The sequence below is a fragment of the Drosophila eugracilis genome, unplaced genomic scaffold (genome assembly GCF_018153835.1).
Source record: "Drosophila eugracilis isolate 14026-0451.02 unplaced genomic scaffold, ASM1815383v1 contig_367, whole genome shotgun sequence".
NCBI classification, from domain to species: Eukaryota; Metazoa; Arthropoda; class Insecta; order Diptera; family Drosophilidae; genus Drosophila; species Drosophila eugracilis.
This window is the reverse complement of record NW_024573224.1, coordinates 1,192,025-1,214,726: the sequence shown is the minus strand read 5'-3', so window position 1 is coordinate 1,214,726 and position 22,702 is coordinate 1,192,025. Positions and strand designations below refer to the sequence as shown.

At 40.4% G+C, this 22,702-nt stretch overlaps 2 protein-coding genes across 2 annotated transcripts; one reads left to right on the top strand and one right to left on the bottom strand.

Annotated features, from left to right (window-relative positions):
• The first annotated feature begins 4,341 nt into the window (after window positions 1-4,341).
• Window positions 4,342-22,604, top strand: LOC108116418 (atrial natriuretic peptide receptor 1). Its single transcript, XM_017228305.2, has 9 exons — window positions 4,342-4,640; window positions 9,904-10,988; window positions 13,826-13,940; window positions 15,659-15,803; window positions 17,165-17,591; window positions 17,681-18,409; window positions 18,562-18,726; window positions 20,303-20,486; window positions 20,542-22,604. The coding sequence occupies exons 2-9, from the start codon at window positions 10,106-10,108 to the stop codon at window positions 22,154-22,156; spliced, it is 4,263 nt and encodes a 1,420-aa protein (XP_017083794.2). The 5' UTR covers window positions 4,342-4,640; window positions 9,904-10,105; the 3' UTR covers window positions 22,157-22,604.
• On the bottom strand, window positions 19,046-20,250 carry LOC108116419. The gene has a single exon (XM_017228306.2). It carries the CDS (start codon window positions 20,125-20,127, stop codon window positions 19,480-19,482), a length of 648 nt encoding a protein of 215 aa, XP_017083795.2. The 5' UTR covers window positions 20,128-20,250; the 3' UTR covers window positions 19,046-19,479.
• Window positions 22,605-22,702: the final 98 nt, after the last annotated feature.

Here is a 22,702-nt window from a genome sequence, read left to right as displayed (position 1 = left end):
TGCATCCTCTTTCAATTTGCCGGACTAATTAATTGCCTAGGCAAGGTATAAACGAGAAAACTTTTGGTTTGCTAGCGAGTGTAGATGAGTTTTTCAATAATTTCATGCTCCTTGGGGCACTGCGGTACGGTTGGAATCGTTAAAGTGGCCAAACTATAAATTGCCAGGACCCTTCAACGAGACGGAGAAAGAGGTGACTCTCTCTCTCTCTCTCTCTCTCTCTGTGTATGTGGTTGGTGGTGTCATGGCCGAACTGCCTGTCAGCCGGCCGCAGTGCATCATTAACAGCACTGAGCTGGGTAATAATGCCGACAACAGATGTGGCCATCGCTCAGTCCTACCATCTGAGACCAGAATCAAATTTGGCAAAACTAACGAAGTGTAAATTCACTTTACAGAAAACTGAGTAAGAGTTCATGGAGAAATTGATGGAGTTGTAAGGAGTTCTCTGAGTTTATTTGTTGTTAAAGGAAAACCACTAAATTTTGGGATTTATTTATGTTTTGTTTCCTTCCAAGTCCTTAAAAGTCAGTACAAGTTGATCTTTACCTAAGAACAAAGATCCTTTCTGGCAAAAACCCACCTAAAATTATAGCCAAACTTTATCCTTACCCCAATTAAGAATTCTGCCGCCTGTACAGGGTATTAGAAAGTCATATTTTAAAGCCATTTTCGGGGGCTTTGGCTATAGTTTGCAATGCTGATATGCGGTTGGCACAGTGGCAACTGCCACCAACCACACAGACAAGCTGACACAACTGACACACACTCCCACAGGCACACCCACATAAAGCTAAGCTGGAAAACAGTCACACCCACGAGTGAAAAGCGGCAAAGGAAGCGATAGGGATAAAGTGACAGAAAGAGAAAGATAGAGAGAGAGAGAGAGAGAGAGAGAAAGAGAGAGTAAGGAAATGATAGAGAATTCACTTTGTGTAGACTTTGCCGGATGATTGCGCCTAAGGATGCACTGAATTTTTCCTTCGAATTTCCAACGACTTCGACGGAGCCAAAGTTTTGATACCAAAGCCGCCCATCTTCACAACATTAGGTAGGTTGGTGCCCCGGAAAAGTTTTCGTAAACTTTACATAAAAGGACGAGGCAACCTTTTGGCTTTCCAACATGCAAATAGAATTAATTATAAATTTCTACCATTGTTTCGCTTTTACTATCCAATATATAGTGGTTTTTTTTAGCTCGTTAAGCTCTTTCGAAAAGGCTCTCAAGTATGCTGTAATTACGTGGCAAAGTAACCGGATATTTACGGAACTTAACGAAGTCTAATAATACTAATTGAACAAAGGATGCAAAGGAAGTTGCCACCTGGTAACTGGCACTTTCGAGTGCCAGTTTGAGTTTGAACTTAATTGCTGGAACAATTAAATCAGAAAAAAAAAAAAGGAAACACACGCATACATCTGTCTGGTCTGTCATATGCAGGATTTCACACACATGCCGGGAGTTGTGGTGGTGTATATTCGTAGAACAATTGCTCTAAACATAGCCAAACACTCGTACATTTGCTGCGATAAAATGTGTGTTAGACATCGACTTGTATAAGAGTTGTTTGTGAGATTTTCCAAGTCCTGCTGCCTGGCCCCCAACTTATTGCTGCAACGAACGAACTGTGGAATCCCTTTGATTCCATTTATTGAAAGGGCAAAGGAATCACATATTTGATTGGATCTCAACTGGGGTTATATAGGTTAGATAGATTAGTTTACATTGGCCTTTTGTTGCTAGGCAAATGGGGATTTTGATTTTGTAACTTACAAACTTGCTCTTATTAGGAGTAAGTTTTTCCATTTGACCTTTCGTTTTTGGGCATTTTGGATGCATATTTTTGTCATTTTATTCCTTTTTCTAAGATGAATTTATCTCTCGTTAATTTATCCATTTTTCATAGCATACCTTTAAGGGCGTACTAGATTACTTTCAAGGATAATTCCCTCTTAAGAAGGGTATTTGATATTCATTCATGCTTTCATTCACCCTCCTATCCTTATAGACATTCCGGAACCTGTTTGTTGTTTTCATTTACAGTCATTGCTCGAAGCTTTACGCCCACACAACGACACGCGTTGAACGCACACACACACACACTTTCATTCACATTCGCATTTAAACAGTGCCACAGGCATGCCGCATATTGAGTTACAGGCAACGCGGCGTATGAGCAATGCAATAAGCCGGAAAGCGAAGGAAATAGCCAGAGCATTAACTCTTTTCATTTATTAATTTCAATAAGAATAATGCTTAAAGAATCGATTCAATTTCCCTACAATGTTTACCTTCTGCCTTTGGACAGAAGTGCTATAGTGGGTACCTCCCCTCCCGTGTCTCGTGTCCCATGCCCCTTAAGCCAGTCATTGTGCCCTTTTTTTTCTGGCCGTGTCCTTGTCCAGAGCAATCAACATTGGCATTCTTCAGCTTGCCCTTTCAGCTCAATGCCATTCACGCAGGACTCTTCATTCTTTTCCTTTTTTTCGTTGCATCCTTTCTTTGTCGACGGCAGCCATTTCCATTCGCCGGAAGGAGCTGGGACAGACGGACGACATCAGTGGACATCCAGGGAATGCTTAACATTTTTACCATGCAACTTCATTTGACTCATTTGCGCTTTATTGACAATTTATATGGATTGCCAAGCACCGCGCTGAAAGCCTGCATCAGCGTCAATGAAATGTTAATGTAAGAGTCCTTGCTGAATATAAAGATGAGCGCGCCGCCAAGTGGCTGGCAAAAATGAATAGGAATTTAATTTCATTTCAATTTCAAAAGAGCAGGCTAAAAGCCCCCGTTGAGGAAAATCGATTTAACGAAGCCGACTTAAGACGTCGCCTATCCAATCAGCCAGCCATGTAACCATCCATCAATACCATCAATCGAGAGTCAAACTAATAGATTTCCTTTTGATAGCCTTCAGCTGCTTATCTTTTCAGCTAGGCTAACAAAACAATCCGTTCCACAGCCTAAACCGGAAATTGACGAAGCTCAGTTGCATTGAAATTCATGCGTGGCCGGAAAAATCTAATTTATGAGTACCACCCAGAAAGGGCTGAGTGTCGCAATTGGTTATGCACAAAGCCATCCTCATCTGTGTCCTATATTCCTCCATGCACCAGCTGCTGCTTTAACCCCCCGTAAATTGCTGGCACTACTAACTTGAATGTATGGCAAACAATTATGAAAAATAGAGGAAAAACCCTCTCCTTTACGCTCAAACAACAAAAGATGTACCATAGACATAGATAAAGTGATGGGGCAACAAGTGCATTTCATTCAACGACTCTTACAACATCTCTCACGCCCGAAAATTCTGTCTCATCCCAGTGATTTATTAAGTTCAAGTGCTAGAAATGGTAGTGCCTAGAAAAAGGGAAGTGGAAAACTGTAGAGATAAAACTGAAATATGAAAACTGGCGACCGTGGCAACTCTGTCTCCAACACTTTAACCGTACCACGCTGCGTATGCGTATTATCCAGCCACCCCATGTATGCGTATGTAATCTAAGCCAAAACAGAATAGAAGCAGGGACTAGAACCATCAGCAGCAGGATGAAATGGACAGGGTCGAAGGACAGCAGACGGGTGTATCTGGTCCGTAGTTGAAATTCAAATTGGATTTGCGAATGTAATGGACAACAGGCTGGAATATATGCAGAGTCCAGTGAGAATTCCTGACGAAGAGGCAGGCACAGGCTTTTAGGTTGAACACATGCCTGCTCCCAAGACTCAACGTTGATTATGATTTATTATTCATCTGCGATCGAAAAGTAGTCATGAATTGGTTTTTTTAAGTAATACAATAGCAGGCTAAAGAAGGTTATGGGAGCAGAAAGGTTAGATTTTGCAGCTTCACGGGGGTGAAACAAGAATTCTTAATTTCTTATGGTTGCTTATAAAGGATATTAACATGATTTCGATCAAGAGAATTAATATAAGCTTGGGATTAGGATTCTGTTTTGAAAGTAACAAAGTGTATGGAATCTTAAATCTTAAGAAGTTTTAATAGTCTTAACCACATTTTCACGGACAAATCTTTAATATAATGATTTCGAATTTCAAAAATCTTCATTTATTGAAACTATAAAATCTGAAAAAAGTACAAACAGCATAGAAAATTTCTTAAAAACAATGAATTTTGAATAAACAAATATTTCTAAAATAAAAAACCATTTTTAAAAGGTTCTAAAAATATTTTAATATTTCCGTATTTCTTTATTAAGGATTAAAAGGATTTTTCCTTAGTTTTTTTTTTCACAAAAAACAAAAACAAAACAAGTTTAAAGTCAAAAAATTCGCCTCTTTAATACATAAAAAGTACTGCAGATCATGTACACAGCAGCCGGCGTCGCTGCCTCTGTCGCAGTTCTGCCACAGTCACCGCCAACTTCTCAGTCCGTCGGACCACAACGGCGGAATCGGCGACGAGCGCCTGCGATTTGGAATCGGGCATTCAGTTCGGTTTGGCGAGTCGAGCGTGTGCGAAGCGCTCAGAAAATTGCGCACCGAAAAGACGACGACGGACGACGGGAAAGCTCTCAGAAGACGCGCGTTTTCCAAATCCGCAAATACTCAGTTTCTAAAGAGCCAACGGCTTTTGGTTTTTTCGAGTGCATAATAATTATTTTCAACTGTATGCTCAATGATATTGGCTTGCCAATAGCAGCTGTAAAAATAACAAAAATAAAAAACTCGCGATAAGATAAAAAACGCATAATTAAAAGTAAATAATAACGAAAGACACACTTTGGATCTTGAGAAATGTGCAGCGAAAGAAAACAAAAAACAAGCTAAAAATAAACATTTAAAAATACAAAAAAAAATAAATAAAATAAAAAGTGAAATTGAAATGAAAAATTGTTGGTTTGGCGACCAAGTGAATTGAAGTGCTTAACCCATGTTCACAATTAACACTTGATCATATTAATGTTAATCAAAAGGCAACAAATGAGCAGCAAAAACCACCTTCCGGGCCTAACCACAATCGATTCTACTTTGATTTGTTTTGCCAATATTTATGGAATTTGCATTCATTTATTTGTCATTTTCGATTTGTTTACCATTTCAGTTTACTATGTACCCAAACACAAACACTTTTCTGATTAATGGCACAAGCTTGCCCACAAGCTAAACACAAAATTTTCTATATGATTTATCCATGGCGAAATGCTCTCTTTAATGAATGGAGTTTCCAGTAATTGAATCAAATTTAATTGCCACTTTGAACTAGAATTTCAGTTCAGTTTGGCTTAAGTTTGTGCAAATTTAAATTGTTTTTCCTTTGATTTGTTTGCTTTTTTTTCTTAATGTTTGCTGTTGTCTCCCAAGCAAACAAAATACTTAGCCAGTAGCCAGATTTCAGATTTTAGATACCAGTCGCAGTAGCCAAACGTGTTTGCTGTTTTTTTTTTTTATGTTTTTTTTCCAACCTGCATTTTATATTTGGTTTAGGTACTTTACGGGTTTCGTTTTTCTGTACATTTAATTGCTCGGACACCAGCAGTATTTAAAGCGTCAACTGTTAAGCCGGGATATTGCATTTATGGTAGGGAAGACTGTGTATTCCCAAAAAACAAACCAAAAGGAAAACCACTCTCTGACAAAGAACCATGCGAAGTGCAAAAACTATTAAAACCATCGATATGGGTGAACTCACATCTCCAGAGGATTGGTATCCAGTGGGGCAGGGAGTTTGCTCTGCTGGCTAACTGGGGAGTGTTGACAGACGGCCTGAACTTCCAATACAATTGTTTTCAATTTTTGGTGGCTGATGTGCAGATATTTGAAAATTGTCTTTGCCTGTCAGTTTTTCTAACAGTCTAAATGGTCGAAAATGAAAACAAAAACTCCTAAAAGATTTAGCACACGCTTTTTGAGTAGATCAAAAAACTAAAGCAGACCAAAAATATATATTATATAAGCCTTTAATGAACTGCTCTTAATGATAGGTTCATTATTCCTGTTTCAAAAACTATCATTAAGTAGTTAACTATTAGAAGCTAACATATAGTTAGAAACTGAAATTAAAAATAAAATGAAATCTATAATTTTAATCGAACTTTAAAGCAAGAGCATCTCCTCTCCACTCTCCACACTGGCATTTCCTTTCAATGTTATTCGATTTCTAAATGGAATATTCAACATAGCCTGCATTTTGTTTTCATTTTCACACTTTTTGTTATGTTTTCCCTTTTCCCCCGTTTTTTCCATTTTCAAAGCATTTAAAAAAAGAGAGTAAACATTCTACATAAATATTTCTAAAAAAAAAAGAACACAAATTTCCTTGTAAATAGAACACTTTCCGTGGGCAATCGAATGAGCAATTGCAATATGCAATTAAAACGCCTACGAAAGGCGGACTTGATTTATGCTCAGCGTGTCAGTTTGTTGCGACACTCTGTCACCTGTCTCAGGTGTCTGGGTTGTCTGAGGTGAATCAAAGCATGTTAATGGCTAATTCCGTTGATTGATAATCACAGCGTTGTGATGTAAATGAGCACAGTAATTGCTTAGTTATTTTTGATCTTTAAGATCAGAACATCCTAATAATTAAATATGGCTTTGCCTAATTCTTGAGAACAATTCCATGACAATTACGTTGCCGATTACCTAACCCATGAGTATTACGCGTCGTTCAATTGTGTTTTCATTTTCCTCAAGTACGGCTATAAATAAAAAAAGTACTCATATGCAGCTCAAATTACTGGCAAACAGGAAAAAAAAAAAAAAAAACCAAAAACAAAAACCAAAACAACAGAATCAGCTTGGCCAGCAGAAAAAGCAAAAACCAATCGAAATAAAGAACCAAAACAAAAATATTAGCCAACAAATAAAGAGAGTAGTAATGACCGCGAAGAAGGCTATTAAGAAGTGATAAAAATCGACTTATTAATACCCTAATACCCCATTTTTCCAATAATTAATATAAGGCAATTAGAAAACTGGTTTCCCCACCGACAAAAACTAAAAATTAAAAACCAAAAAACTTCCAAACATGAATGTATGCTTAATATTAGGTCGATGAATGATCCATAAATAAGCATCAGAACTAATTAGTTAATTAACTAAATGATCGATTTAATGACAGTTAACGGTTTCAAATTGCCAGAAAGGGGAAACAAATCCACGTCGGTTTATTTGCATAGTTTCAGCTCTGAAAAGTAATTAAGCAACATGACCAAGTCGATGACAGCAGAAATGCTATAGGTGGGGAGGTAGATCGGGGGAATACAATATATATATATATATATATATGATCCAAAAATAGCCACAACAAAACGACAGGTGACGTTTGACTGGCTGGCCAAGTTGACCAGTTAAACAACCTATTAATAAAGCGTGAACTTCATTAGTCAGAGGCGAGAGAAACAAATAAGTGAATTAGCATAAGCCGATGAACAGCTGGATAGATGGATGGTCGATGCCCAACGCGGCTTTAGGCCAACGAAATGGGCGAATTGTAAATTAAAACATCATAAATCATTCGGCTTGATCAGTATGGGGGCTCAGAGGGCTAACGGAACTACAAAACTATTCAGACACGTAGAGAAAAGGTGATGAGAACTAAGAAATTTGGGAAAACATCTTTAAGTAGGAATATGGAGCTTTTCTCCTTACTCACCATAACACATCATAGATCATCTAACTCCCATCTTAATATTAATATTTGATATCCAATCAACTCCCCTACATTTTCTCTCTCTGCATCGATTGCTACCTGATTGAACGATGATATTAGGGGCAGGGGCAACTCGCAAACAGCTGGAAGTCGAGGGGTTCGCTTGGTTAATCCACGGCACGTGTAGACTCTTAAAGACCCAAAAAAAAACTCAAATCCATAGCGTACAAAATTGAAAAGCCAAAACAAAAATAATCAAAATGTTAGCTACAAAAAAAATATAAAGCCTTATTTGTACGACAATATAAAATTGCTTGGAATAAAACACTCTCCATCTCTGTCCTCTGTAAATGCCCCTTTCTCCACTCCGAAATTCACAGGGAGATCGTCAGCTCAAGTCTCCAATTGACCCATATTTCTTGTCAAATTTTTATTTGGCATTTGATGGAACGTTGACTGGCGCTGTCAGCCTTGAGAATTGGAGTTACAAAGGTCTTTTAGATATAACCATTTTTTATGGTATCTCTAAAGCAGCTTCTTTAACTTTAAATCTTAGAAGAAGAGATCTGACTTTACTGCTTGGAGTGCCGCAAATTATAACAAAAAAAAGTTAATCCCAAATAGTAAAAAATGTATATAGAAAAACCACAGCCAAAGGGCATCATTACGAAGCTTTAATAATTTTTTCATATATCTTTCTCTAAGGCGAATCGCATTGTGTCCACTCTTTCTTCTCCGCATTGTATTTATTACCATTGTTCGTTTTTTGTCTTAGACACTGTTTTTTTTTTTTGCTACATTTGAATGCCTTGGAGGGCTCTTTTTGTCTGGGTCTATTTTTAGATTTATAAAAAACATATATAACTCCATGGCTATAGAGACATTCGAAAGAAGTTTAATGAACGGATGATGCCGTGATGATAATCGCCGGCGAATGGGAAAATTGGTCAAGAGTTAACCGAACTTGAGCTGAGACCAGGAACTGTCCCCAATAAAGCGATTGAGGTTTTATAATGTCGAATCATTCTGACTCTTCATTTCCTCTCAACAAAGCAATTCTTTACGTTCCTTACTTACTTTCCTAATTGCCGTTAAATTTGCAACGAATTTGATGTTTTGGAAAATCTAGGGGAACATATATGCTTAACGATTTTGTAATATTCAACCGCAAAAAAATAATCCACTCTCGGAATACGTGTCATCGGCAGCAGAAACAGCAACACCAACAGCAACAAGCCGCACAGGTGAAGGTCAAAAGAATTTTAAATACCGCACTTCCAGTGTATTTTTAGCCCTTTTGTTTTTAAATGCGTTGTCAGCTTGAAGTGGGTTTAAAAAATAAAAAAAAAAAAAAACACAAATTATACTTTGTTTACGACTCTCAATCAATTATTTTGTGTATTTTGTAAACACAAAGTTCAAGCCACAAAAAGATGTCATACGGGTTTGTTTAACCTGAAATATATTTTTTATATTTTTTTTCATCTTAATAAGCAAATTCTGTTGAATTAGAAACTCCAATGGTTTCAGTTTTGTATCAATTAATTTATGGTTCTATATGACTTTTGAATTATGAGTACATTTTGTGCGGACTTTCTAGGCCTAATAAATATTTGCATAAATTTTATAACCTTTTGATTAGAAGTTTCTCATCTAAAAATAGCCAAAGAGCCTTTTGTTACTTTCTTTACAAAGGCCAAACGTTATTCGTAGATCTTTTCAATAGATGATTTCTTTGACCTAAGATACTTGATATTCAAATTCAAATTAAAAGAAAATTTAACCAAAAAAAAAAGAGAGTTGGTATGAAAAAACCCTTCGATTGTTTTCGTTTTGGTTATTTGCATGGCCACACAAGTGTTTTTACAGGAAAATTTTTGCAATGTGGCTTGTTCACGGGTTGCATTTTAAAATTTAAAAATACATATAGTAAATATTATTTTGAATTTTCGGGGCAAGCCATTCAATGGCCATCTGCTGCGGCTGTTCATATATGTGCTCAAGCGTAAAGCATCTTGCGAATGCTTCAATAATTCTGAAGAGACAATAAATAAATTCCAACCAACAAAATGTCCTGCTGTAAAAAGTGCTAATTAAAATCGATTGAGAATAAACAAAAAAAAAAAAAAAAATAAGGGTGAACATGTACATGATGGACGAACCAGTTTGCTAATGAAAACTCCGAGACGGATAATTAAATTTGAACAATCGTCGGTGATTAATAAAAATTAAACAAAAACGTGCAATTAATAAACGAAAAATGTTCAATTTACCTCAGGTTTTTGCTGCAAAATGAATTAAAGGAAAGAGCCGAGTGTCAAAAAATAAAAACAAAAGTGTTTTAAAAAACATACGCATAAATAATGCGATCAAAATCAGTGACAAAGATCAACGCTTGACAAACACGACAACGATAAGAAGAAAAAAAATTCCAAAATAAAAACCAAACCGCCAGGGAGGACTCCTCTCCTCCGTCCGAGATGCCACAAGCTGGCCAAGGACTGAGCCTGCTCCTTATTCTGTGCCTGCTTCAGGGTCTCCTGTTTCCCTGGAGTGCTGCCTGGTTCTACGATGCCGAGTCCGTGGGCGGAGTGGCCAGCATGGGCGCCGGATCCGATGAGCATAGCTTCAAGACCCCGGAAACCAAAAACTCTCACAAATCTCAAAGCACAGAGCTCGTTCAGCACTTTCCCAGTATCCCGATGACGGATCATCGACATCTGGGTGCTCGAAGGCAGTTGGTTTTCGTGGCTTTACTCCCTTCTGTAGAGTCGGATAACAAGAACGACTGCATCATGCCCAAGGTTTTGCCTGTGCTGGAGCTGGGCATCAGGCATGTTCAGCGGTTGGGCTTTGTGGGTGGCACTCACTTCGACATCCAGCTGATATCAAGAGACACCTTTTGCTCTTCTAAATATGGACCCATTGGCTTCTTTGAGATCTACACTCAATGGGCGGAGGTGAATGCTGTCTTTGGTCTTCCCTGCGAGTACGTCTTGGCCCCCATTTCGCGGTACGCCGATGTCTGGCAAGTTCCCGTCCTCACCACCGGCGGCAATGCCAAGGAGTTTAATAAGAAGTCCGAGAGTTACTCCACCCTCACCCGTCTCAAAGGTGCCCAGGTTAATAATCTTGGCAATGTGGTCCGGGCTATCCTGAACAGCTTTAATTGGACGAGAACCGCGTTGATTTATCAGAATGAGAACGCCAAGGTCAAGGGCAACTCGGTGTGCTTCCTCTGCCTGGCCGCCATTCATGACACTATCGAGGAGCACTCCGTCTACCAATTGGGATTCGACACCTCTACGTGGACCAAGGCGGACATCACGCGGATGCTAAAGAATGTCGCCATGCAGACGAGAAGTAAGTCAATGATGGGAGTTAGAAAGTTGTTTTTGGGTGGAAAGTGGAAATAGGAAAATCCTTTTTTATCTTTAATTTGAATTTACATGAATTTTAAAACTCTTTCAAAAGTTTTTGTTGTGAATTTACAAATGAATCTTAGACTTTTATAAAAAGAAAGAAGATGCTTGAAATGGCCAAACTAAAGACTAAAATAAAGTACTTTTTGACTTACATTTAATTTGCATATTCTTTCACTCAAGAGAAATATTTGCAACTGCCATCGGCAACATTTTGAAAGCAAATTTAATATTAATAGTTTTTTAATTGATAAGAATTCCGAGAAACACAATTTCAACCTTATTTGCAAATTAGATGTGTGTAATAAAGATCTCAGGGAAACCTTGGCGTCTCCGCTGGCCATCCGATGCAATTGCAAATGCCAATGCATTTTAGCATGCAACCAACCCTGAACTTTGCGACCTCATTGCGTGCAGCATTGAGAGCGAAATCGATCTAATTATATTCGGCAAATGTGACAGGGAGAAGTTCAAGAAACCAAAGCGATAGGAAATAGAGGGGTTGTGTGAATAAATAAATTCGATTTTATTTATAGGCAGACCATTGGCCATGTACCATGGGGCGTATGAGCAATGTTTACAGTTAGCTATTTAACGCGGGGGAAATGTGAAATTTGATGAATTGACTGCTGTCAGAGAATCAATGTTGTTAATTAACTCATCTCAGATTGGCAACCGAGGCAGTTATAAAGCCATCAACTGTCGCGGACACCAAATATCAAGCATACGCAGCGTATGTCCGATCGAATGCCATTGTTTAATTACAGCTCATTTAATTTCATTTATTGGCAATTAACACAGTAAACAATTACATTCGTTATGCATATGAGTCGCAGTTCGATTCGCAGTTCTATGCTAATTGAATTTTAATGGGAAAAATGGTAGAAAAAAAAAGGTAGCGGGCCAAAGTTGGCCCAAACACTAGCAATGGACTAGGGAATACGCTAGCTAAAGTGACTAAACGAATGGGATTTTAATTGTTATGAATGGGCATTAAAAATGTAGGAAAATCCAATTTAAACACAAACTAAAGCTAAGCATATAAATTCTGAAACCACAGCAAAAAGCTGGCGACAAATCTGATAAATTTTATCGAATTTAATGGCTTTTTAAATAACACATAATGATGGATTTTTTGTGCCTAGAATTTTAATGGAATATTATTTTCGGGTTTGCCGACAAAGAAAGTAGAATTTTTGATTATGACAACATCTAACAATAGAACTCGGTTCAAGGGCAGAGCAGTAATAATACTTTCTCTTTGAAGATCCAAAAAAAAACGATCACTCATTTTTCAAATAAATCTGTACGTGATTTGGTTATCTTATTAATCTCATGATTTATTGTCAATCGAATTCCTCGCATTTGGGATTGAATTTACAGCACAGGAAATTTCATTCTTAAATTGAAATTTACTTTTGAGTTTGTTATAAATTATTTGCTTTGTAATTTGATATCTTCCTGTAATCATTGTTAACTCAGATGGCCTTTTTATTGCCTTAACCAAATTTATATTGCCCTGCCAATTGATTTATTATTTAATTTAAGTCAACAAAAGATCTTTTATAGCATTTATGCTGAATGACACCATATTTATTGGTAATAAAAATCAGATGTCAAACACAAAAAAAAAAACAAAAACATCTCGAAATGAGTCAAGTGACAGCTCGGAAGTCAACAACGGCCAAAAATGCATATGCAATATTTAAACGCAGGAAAGAAAATAAAAATTGTATAATTAAATCAAGTCAATTGCACGTTTTTGCTCTGAACTTGAAATCGTCTTGGTCCGTTTGTCTTCTATTCATTTTCCGAGTAATTAAATTTCCGAGAGAAAAGGCAAAAAGATGACGTAGAAAATTAAGTTGAGAGGCAAAACAAAATTGCTGTTGATTGTCTTATGTGTGTTTGGCCTCATATGCTGGCTATCAATAGAGGCAAGGGATTTCACAATTAATGTGGCAAGCATTTGTTTGCAACATATATTTGACAGGCAAATACGGCAGCAGCCAATTTGCATATCATGCTCTCCTGCACCACACGTCGTATACGCAATTACATTTGTCAGCTTATGGGCTTATGGAATGCAACATGAACATTTATTTATAAGTAGCACTGACAATGCAATTTGTAATTGATAAAATTAAACATGAACTTTACAAGGTTGAGGAATCAAATTTCAGATTTTTGGTTTGTTTATAATTGCCTAAATGGGTTTGTTTGTCTTTACATTAAGGAGTGATCTGAAAACCAGGTTTAAATTCCTGATTCGCTCGATTAAATATTCATGAAATATAAAATATTTATTTATGATGACACATCTAGTCTCAGCTTGATTAGATACTCTATATATGTCACAATTTAAATACTAAGTTGAGCTGCAAAATTTGTAGAGATTCCATTCTCTTCTACTCTATGGCATATCGAAAGCATTCTCAAGCATACTGTCAAACACATATCAACTTGAAACTGAAACTGAAGCACCATTAAGATCTTTTGGTTTTAATTTAAGAAACAATGTGTTTTCGGTGTGTGCTTCCCTTTTTCGGAATTACGTTTTGCCCTGGCACTGACGTCAAGGGAACTGACATGCTTACAAGTCTCATTTTTGAGTCGGGCGAGAGAAGCTCGACAACTTTTTAATAAATTAATACATTTTTAATGACTGCCGCTGCTGCTCTGCTAGCTTCCAGTAAAAAGACGAAAATACATTTAACTTTTTTCCATCTCGTTTTAATTGTTATTATATATATATTATATATATTTTTTTTTTTGCAGTTGTCATAATGTGCGCCGATCCGCAGTCGATACGTCAAATTATGCTGACAGCCGAGGAGTTGAATATGATCGATAGCGGCGAATATGTTTTCATCAATATTGAATTATTTTCGCGGTGAGTATCTCAACACTAAACAAATGTATGAATTACTTAACAAAGACACACACACTCTTACACACACTCATTTATGGCAATTGCCAAACAATTTGCTGCCTTTCACTTTGATCAAAAATGGTGGAAAAAATCCACGCGCGCTCTCGATATTTCGATAGAAAAAAACAAAAATAATAATATTCTTTACAAACTGCGCATGAGCAGCATTAGTCAAGGTTGTTAATGTTATGAAATGTACCAAGCAAAGCGATCTTTATAAATAGCTTCTGCATTTACCTCACAAGAGTCTAACTATTTTTAAATTGAGGAAATTCCATATTTCGGCATATGACTTGGCTCGATCGATTAAAGCCAGTCAACCAACCTCTGTTCTCTGTTCTCTGAACAATGGACGACAAGCAAAGTGCTCACTACTCACTACTCACTAGACCTCGACTTCGAGCCATATTTATTATGATTATCCCACAAACATTAGTGCTGAGTAATGCCCCAGCTTCTTTGTTCCAACCAAAGAGAACTTCCAGCCAGCTCTTTGTTTGACCCCCCTTGATAGAGGTTTTTTTCAACTAAGGAAAATTTAAGTTTTTCTTGCTGAATTTTCATAGATTTTAATTGCATTCAAGTTATATTTGCATGTGCATTTAATGCACTCTAATCGCTCGACCTTCATGACACTCGCAATCAATGGAAAAATGCTGCGTATATATGTATATAATATAATGTGTATATAAACTAATCTATATACTAGTGCAGCAAGGCGTGTGTAAATGCCGGTATATGCATTGGATTAGCTAATCAATTTCCTGCTTGCAAAAGCTCAAAGTAAACAGACTGAAAGATAATTAACCTATTATTAGAATCCCTTTTGATTTATTGCAATGATTTGTAACTGTCATTAATTGGTCTTCGGGTTTTTGGACTTATTGATATTAATTATGATTTAATCTTATATAAGATATATACTTAAAAGTTAATAAGAAAGTACGTTTATAAGGATATAGTTAAAGTTAAAATATAGATACCATAACATTCGTTTTTAATGCTACTTCCTGATAGTACTTATTTCTCATAACAAAACTATTCATTCATAAACCTATCATTAAATCAAGAATCTCTTGGAAACCCACAGCTGACGTCTATATACTACAGTTAATATAGCTTAGTCCATAATCAATATTTTTAAATGCCAGTAGCCGCTAACATTGAAGAGTGAACCGGGTGAGACACATGCGAAGCCCAGATGATAACAGGGTTTGGATTCCGGGGACGGGCTAGGCTAATGAATTCCAAATGCATTTACATGAAATCAAACTGAAAAGTGGCAGTATGTGTGGATCCGCACACTTTACAATTCTATTTATAAACAATTTATGACGCATATCAATAGCTGGTAATAAACTTAAACCATAGGCGGGACAAAGGCGAATTCTAATGGCATTGATAAGAACTAGAAAAAAAAAAAATAACTGAAAAAAAATCTGAAAATTATCAAAAAGAAATGATTAAAAATAAAAGGGCCAACTGTATAATCGGTAAATATAGTTATTTATAAGGCATGCAGTGGTAAAAAAGTAAACTTGAAATCAACCGAGAAAAACTTTCATGTACATGATCTGAGAATTCGTGATTCAAATTCAGTTTAACCTTTGAAAAGCCTACACAATCGCCACATTATGATACAAAGACTGATTTAATTTTTCATTATTTTTACTCTGCAGGGTTCAATATCTGACATCACAGCCCTGGTACGATAAGAACGATACGGATTTGAATAATGAGCGGGCCCAGAAGGCCTACACCGCCATGTTGACCGTGACTCCCAAACAGCCGAACGACAACGAATACACCCGGGTCTCCAATGAGGTGAGTGGTGGTATGGCCATTGGGAAAAGAAGCTGGTAGTTGGGGAGCTAGTAACTGGAAAAGCTGGGAAGCTGATGGTGTATGGTATGCTTGCATTTGCATGGAAATGGATGTGGAAGCCAATTTGAAAATTTTTGCAGATTTCTTTTGTATTTTTTTTTTTTTTGCACCCTTTTCGGCTCCATCCTCATGCATACTCAATTCCGTTGCACGTTCCCTCTTAGCCGCAGCCTATTTTGCATGGCAACAGGCAACGGTAGCAGGGCAGCAGGGGCAAAAGGGGCTTGGAACTGTAAACATTTTTCTGTTGATACATGGTAAATTTGCAACAAACAAAGCCGACAACACCTGAGAGCATTTACTGGCCAACGAAGAGCCCTCGAAAAGCTGGTGCCAGACACCTGAAAACCGAATGAATTTGCTGTTGCAATTACTGATAAGCACTGGCAGGCAATCCATGGAGGTGGCCAACTCTAAAGAGGCTTCTTTAGACTGCAGTCCGTCCGGCTAATGACACTCGGCTCTTCACGAATCTGTTGGCTACTTAGTCAGTGGAGAGAAGGAGATGAGAAAGTGCACACGAGAAATGTTGATGATGGTTCTCGGTTTTGCAGGCTCTTATGAAAGTTAGCACGTTGTAAGCCGATATACGAGATACAAATATGAGATATATCTTAAGTAAAAAAGCAAAGAGAGCTTAGTGTAGGGGATAGTATAAGCCAATCCTAAGTAACGATGGTTACTTTGGATGATTCTGATATGGAACTATGGTTCTATTGCAGATTTTGTAAGAATAAACTTCGTTTCGAAAGAGATTTAATCAAATTAAAGTTTCTTCAAGTGCATTCATCTGCCAATAGTTGACAGAACTCAGGTGGCCACCTGGCTTACAATCCATTCACATTCCCTATCGCCAGCCTTTAAGGATTGCAGCTTAAATCGTCGGCTTTCTTGGCAGAAAACTTACGCTCCACGTACATTTGCAACCGCAGCTCCGGCCAAATCCCGGCATCGCCGCTTGTCAAAGGAGAATGGCGAGCGAAATCCGCCAGTGGCACATTGGAGTGCGGTGTGCAATAATTTCCACATGGATTGTGATAAAACGTCCAAGACCAGGACCAGGCGTCTTCCTTCCGTCTGCTCCCTCTGCACCGTTCCGAACGAGCGAACGCGTAATTGAATTTTCACGGGGGCCAAAGCAATTAAAGAGGAAAAGCGTTAGGAAAGCGAAGGGAAATAGAAGCCCCTCGGCGACACATAGAATAGGATTGGGAAAAAGGGAAAAGAAAAGTGGGGGAAGAGTCAACTGCCAGCTGAAGGAAGATTAATGTGTCGCGATTTGCCCGTTTTGCCATTTACAGATCAAAGCCATTGCTGCGGAGAAATACAATTACACATTCAGCGACAACGAGCCCATTTCGGCATTCGTCACCTCCTTCTTCGACGGAGTCCTACTCTATGCCAATGCCCTCAACGAGAGCATCCGGGAGGATCCCACCATGCTGACACGACCTATTAACGGCACCGACATGGTGCGACGCATGTGGAATCGCAGCTTCACTGGCATCACCGGTAACGTGACCATCGATGCCAATGGGGATAGACTTTCTGCCTACTCACTGCTGGACATGAATCCTACTACTGGCAGATTCGAGATCGTCGCTCATTTCCTGCACAACCGGCTGGAGTTTGAGGCCAACAAGGAGATTCACTGGGCGGGTGACCGAGAGGAGGCGCCATCAGATCGACCCACTTGTGGCTACGATGGTGCCTTGTGTCCCGATAATTGTAAGTATTTATCATATAATTTTTATAAGTCGTAAGAATCGTATCACCTAACCAAAATCTGATAATCTCCACTCAAACCTATATTTTAGCCCTGCCCGGCTATGCCATCCTATCGATTGTCCTGGGAACCATGGTGGTCGTAATGGCCGTGTGCTTCTTCTTTGGCTATCGTCACTACATTGCTGAGGCAGAGATCAACTCGATGAGCTGGAAGGTGTCACTAGAGGACGTAATGTTCCGAGATGCAGCCGAGCGTGGGCTGCGCGGATCCTTCCACTCGCTGGTTAAGCAAAGTTCTCAGCTAACTCTAATGTCCGAGGACATGGTGTCCATCAACGGAGACCGGCAAATCTTCATCCCTGTTGGCATGTTCCGTAAAAGCAAGGTTGCCATCAAACCGGTGGAGGTGGAAAATGTCCAGGCGCTTCTTACGCGCAATTTAATGCTAGAACTAAAGCGGATGAAGGACCTGCAACACGACCATTTGGTCAAGTTCTATGGTGCCTGTTTGGACCAGAGACGCAGCTTCCTGCTTACCGAGTACTGCCCCAAGGGATCGCTGCAGGATATACTCGAGAACGAGCAGTTCCAGTTGGACTGGATGTTCCGACTGTCCCTAATGCACGACATCGTTCGTGGCATGCAGTTTCTACACAGCTCCGACATTCGCTCCCACGGCAACCTAAAGTCCTCCAACTGTGTGGTGGACTCCCGGTTCGTGCTCAAGATCACCGACTTTGGACTGCACAGCCTGCGGCGGACAAGATTCGACCTGGAAAGCGACGGTGGCAATTGCAATAGCCACGCCTACTGGAGCAGTAAGTAGTCAAAGTTGGCAGCTAAGTTCAGTGCACTTGCAGAAAATGTTGGTTAACAAATCTTAATTTATTAAAATCTCAGAAAACAATCACCTGTGAAACAAAATCCATAAAAAATATCTCAACTATAAAACTTTTTTTTCTCTGTGCAGAACTCTTGTGGACTGCCCCCGAACTGCTGCGGGTGGAGCACAATCGAGCGCCCGAGGGAACCCAGAAGGGTGACGTCTACGCCTTTGGAATCATTGTTCACGAGATAACCACTCGACAAGGTCCCTTCTACCTGGGCAGATGTGCGTACGAGAAGTCGCCACAAGGTATGCTATGCAAGTGTTTCTCATCCTTAAACCACGTCTTTCCCTTCTCCATCTGCATCCTTCGAATGTCCTTACGCTTGGCCGTTTTCATGTTGCGGCTGATTTTCTCTGTGCGGAATTTTAATGCCAGATTTTTGCACATGTTGCGGTTATTCGGTCCGTCAGTTGGCCACTCGGGTAGTGCTGCCTGTGATTGTAGGCAAAGGAGAAGGCCTAAATTAGCACTGGATGTGTCTGTAGTGTCTGCATTCGAATGAGTGGAAGCCATCACTTAACTTATATCTCTCATTTAAAGCGTGGAAACAACAAAAACAAGTAGTTCTCGTTTCGGCAACTGATTTAATTTAACTTCCGGTATTTAAAGTCATTTCAATACAACGAAAAACCAAAACTTTAATCCCTATCCTGTTTATTGTGTAAAGTTCATCAACTCGATGGCTTTTTGAACTGAAGGCCAACTTCAAGACTCTCGCCGATTTCAATTGGCGCCTAAAACTTGCTCTTCGAGCTGGCACTTGACGAATTCATCAAATTAGGCCGTGCCTGGGCTAAGCGAATCAGACTCGCCCTTTCAGCGAAGCCACTTGTCAGCCGCAGGATGCAACTTTGGCAACTGGCAACTGGCACTTGTCGAGAGTTGTGTCTGCAGACGAATTTAATTGCGGTGCAGGCGGTGCTGGCATTGGAAATCGAAATCAAAGTGCAGGCTGGTCGAAAAAGTTGATGCGCCCGCTCTGGGGCGCAAAAGGCAAATCACGAACTCTTCTTGCGGTGTGGCACGTCCTGGCAGCTGGAATCGTGGGCGAGGTCCCAGCCGCAGCTGAAGGGCAGCAGGGACCACCAGCCGGGTATCTTTTTCTTGTTCCTGCTTCTACTTTTATCATTCCCTTCGCTGGCTGGCTTGCCTTTTTTGCTTGGTGTCCTGCAATTCTTAACCTTTTTGCTGGGTATCTTGCAATCCTTGTCCTTTTTGCCAGGTTTACTTTCTACCTTGATGCTAGGAACGCCAGTTGTCTCTTGCCAGGCTTCATAGCATTGCCTCTGTTGAATTTCCAACTTCCGCAGCCATTCGATACGTGATCTTTCCCAGCCTGTCTGGGCAATAGTTGAAGGTGGCATCTTTTCCCGGCACCCGAACACTACTTCGGCATCGGTGGGCTCTGAAATGCAGTCCATCCCACCGCACTGTCGTCTCTTCGATCTGGAGGTCTTCTTTTTTGGTCCGTTGGAAATGTTCCAAAGTAAATCCGCGAGTTGGTTCTTGGTCAGCTGTTCCTTTCGACGGCTGATGAGCTGCATCAGTAGCTCATGCTGGTTACATGGCTTCAACTCTTGTGGTTTCGGATTCTTGGCATGCACAAGCAAACTGAGCAGTTCCAGGCAGTCTTGCTTGGTGGACATTTCGGTTGTAGTGTTTAAGTGTCCGCGTCCAGAGTTCGCCTACCCAATAGCTCCTTATCTGGTGTTGACATTAATGTTCTATGACAAAACTACACTACACACGATGAATTTACATTACAAAATGAAATCTGAATAGGAGACTTATTCAAGGGTATCTCTTTTCTCTTTTGATCAGAAATTATTGAACTGGTTAAGGGATATCATCCGATGAGAATGCAGAAACCATTCCGACCGGAACTCGAACCGAATGGCGATACAAAGGCGGACATAAATGGTATCATCCGTCGCTGCTGGGCGGAAGACCCTGCCGAGCGTCCGGACTTCAACACTCTGAAGTCCATGATTCGCAGGTTTAATAAGTAAGTGGGACTAACAAAATCCATCAAATTCTTTACTTATTTTCCTTTCCCACAGAGACAACGAGACGGGCAACATTGTGGACAACCTGCTAAAACGCATGGAGCTGTACGCCAACAATCTGGAGGAACTGGTGGAGGAGCGCACTCAGGACTACCACGAGGAAAAGAAGAAATGCGAGAAGCTACTGTACCAACTCCTGCCCCAGAGTGTGGCTGCACAGCTCATTAGCGGACAGCCGGTGGTGGCAGAGACCTTTGACCAGGTGACGATCTACTTTAGTGACATTGTGGGCTTCACAGCCATCTCTGCGGAAAGCACGCCCATGCAGGTGGTGCAGTTCCTGAACGACCTGTACACCTGTTTCGATTCCATTGTGGAGAACTTCGATGTTTATAAAGTGGAAACGATTGGAGATGCCTACATGGTTGTTTCTGGACTACCCATTCGAAATGGCAACCAGCATGCCCGGGAGATAGCGCGTTTGGCACTGGCTCTCCTGGAAGCAGTGCACAACTTCCGGATACACCACCGCCCAGAGGATCGACTGAAGTTAAGGATAGGACTGCATACAGGAGCCTGTGTCGCTGGAGTGGTGGGTCTAAAGATGCCACGCTACTGCCTCTTTGGCGATACTGTAAACACTGCCTCTCGCATGGAGTCCAATGGAGAGGCACTGAAGATCCACATAAGTGAAACCACCAAGGCGGCACTGGACGAGTTCGGCACCTTTGTGACAACCCGTCGAGGCTTTGTACCCATGAAGGGCAAGGGTGAGATGCTAACCTATTGGTTAGAGGGCGAAGTGCCCCGTCCTGACTCCCTGATTTCGCCCAGCAAATTAATGCTCACCCGACGCTCCTCACTGAAACAGCCACAGCGCAGCCAGTCACATCACCTGCACAAGCAGTACTCCGAACTAGTGGTGGCTTCGCCACCACCTCAGTTACCACCACCAGCGATCGCCCTGCCGCCGCCACCGCCGCCGTCCAAGGATTCGCCCAATCTCCGCGTCAAACGCAAGATAAGCTCCAGTTCGCCCAAGCTGAATGGCGGGGGCTTTGACTATCACAAGACTGAGAACCTCTATCTGGATGCAGCTGCTGCTCAGAGAACCTGTGACATCTACAGCAGCCGGAGCTTACGCGATATGGAGGAGACCTCCGACAGCTGGGAACTGGCCCACTTCCGGCTGCCGCTGAGCGGAGCACTCAAGAGCCATCATCACCTCAATAACAACAATAGCCACGGCTATGTGCACTCGAATTCCAGCTCCAATCTGAGCGGCATTCTGCAGCCACCGCCACTGGGTGGCCAACGGAGCCGACTGAAACCGTCGCCCACGATCTCAACGCTGCTGACGGGCGCCAGGAATGAGGGCAATACCTCTCCAGGCCCCGAAACGGCCAGCATGGGCAGTGGCCAGCTGAGGATTAAGTTCGCCGAAGGCGACGAAGCTCCACTGCTGCCCACACCGGCACCACCACCTGCACCTGCACCTGCTCCGATTCCACCGCTGGTGACTGCTAGTCCGCAGCGGAGCAGCAGTGGCCAGAACATTCCGGCGGACAGCAACCACTACGGCTTCCTAGTGAAAAGCTACAAGCAGCAGTGTCCACCGGTGGCGGGAAGTGCCGTCACCCAGCCACTGCTGGCTAAGATCAACTCATAGCTGTATGCGGGGGAGACGACTCCCTCTCCACTGTAATCATATGCATATTAAATGTACTTGTTTGTGATAATAAGTTAAACCCAAGTTGAACAAGTTAGTGGTTAGTCGTTAGTCGACCGAATCAAATTCGAAATTCGTACGGGAACTCTTCTAAAATGTTTCGTAGTTTTTAATCGCCCTTTCCCCCTTACTCATAAGTAGCGAATTTTACATGTTAACAAACCTCAAAAACAAAAAACACTCGATGTAAATAGCAATTTACAACCAATCAATTTGTTCCTTGTGCTTTGAATATTCACTCTCTACAAACTCAGACAATTAGCTTAAAGTAGATATTACCTAAAGATAAGCGTAGACACTTTGTGAAAATTTCTTATATGTAAAGTATTAGACGAACATGAATATTTATTTTGAAAATTGACGAATAAAGAAATCTATATAAAATATATATATATATTCAAATGTAATTCAGAAATATGGCTTGTATATTTAAAGGGGTTCATTATGGTTAAAGATTTTATAATTTTAAACTTATTCTGTATTCTG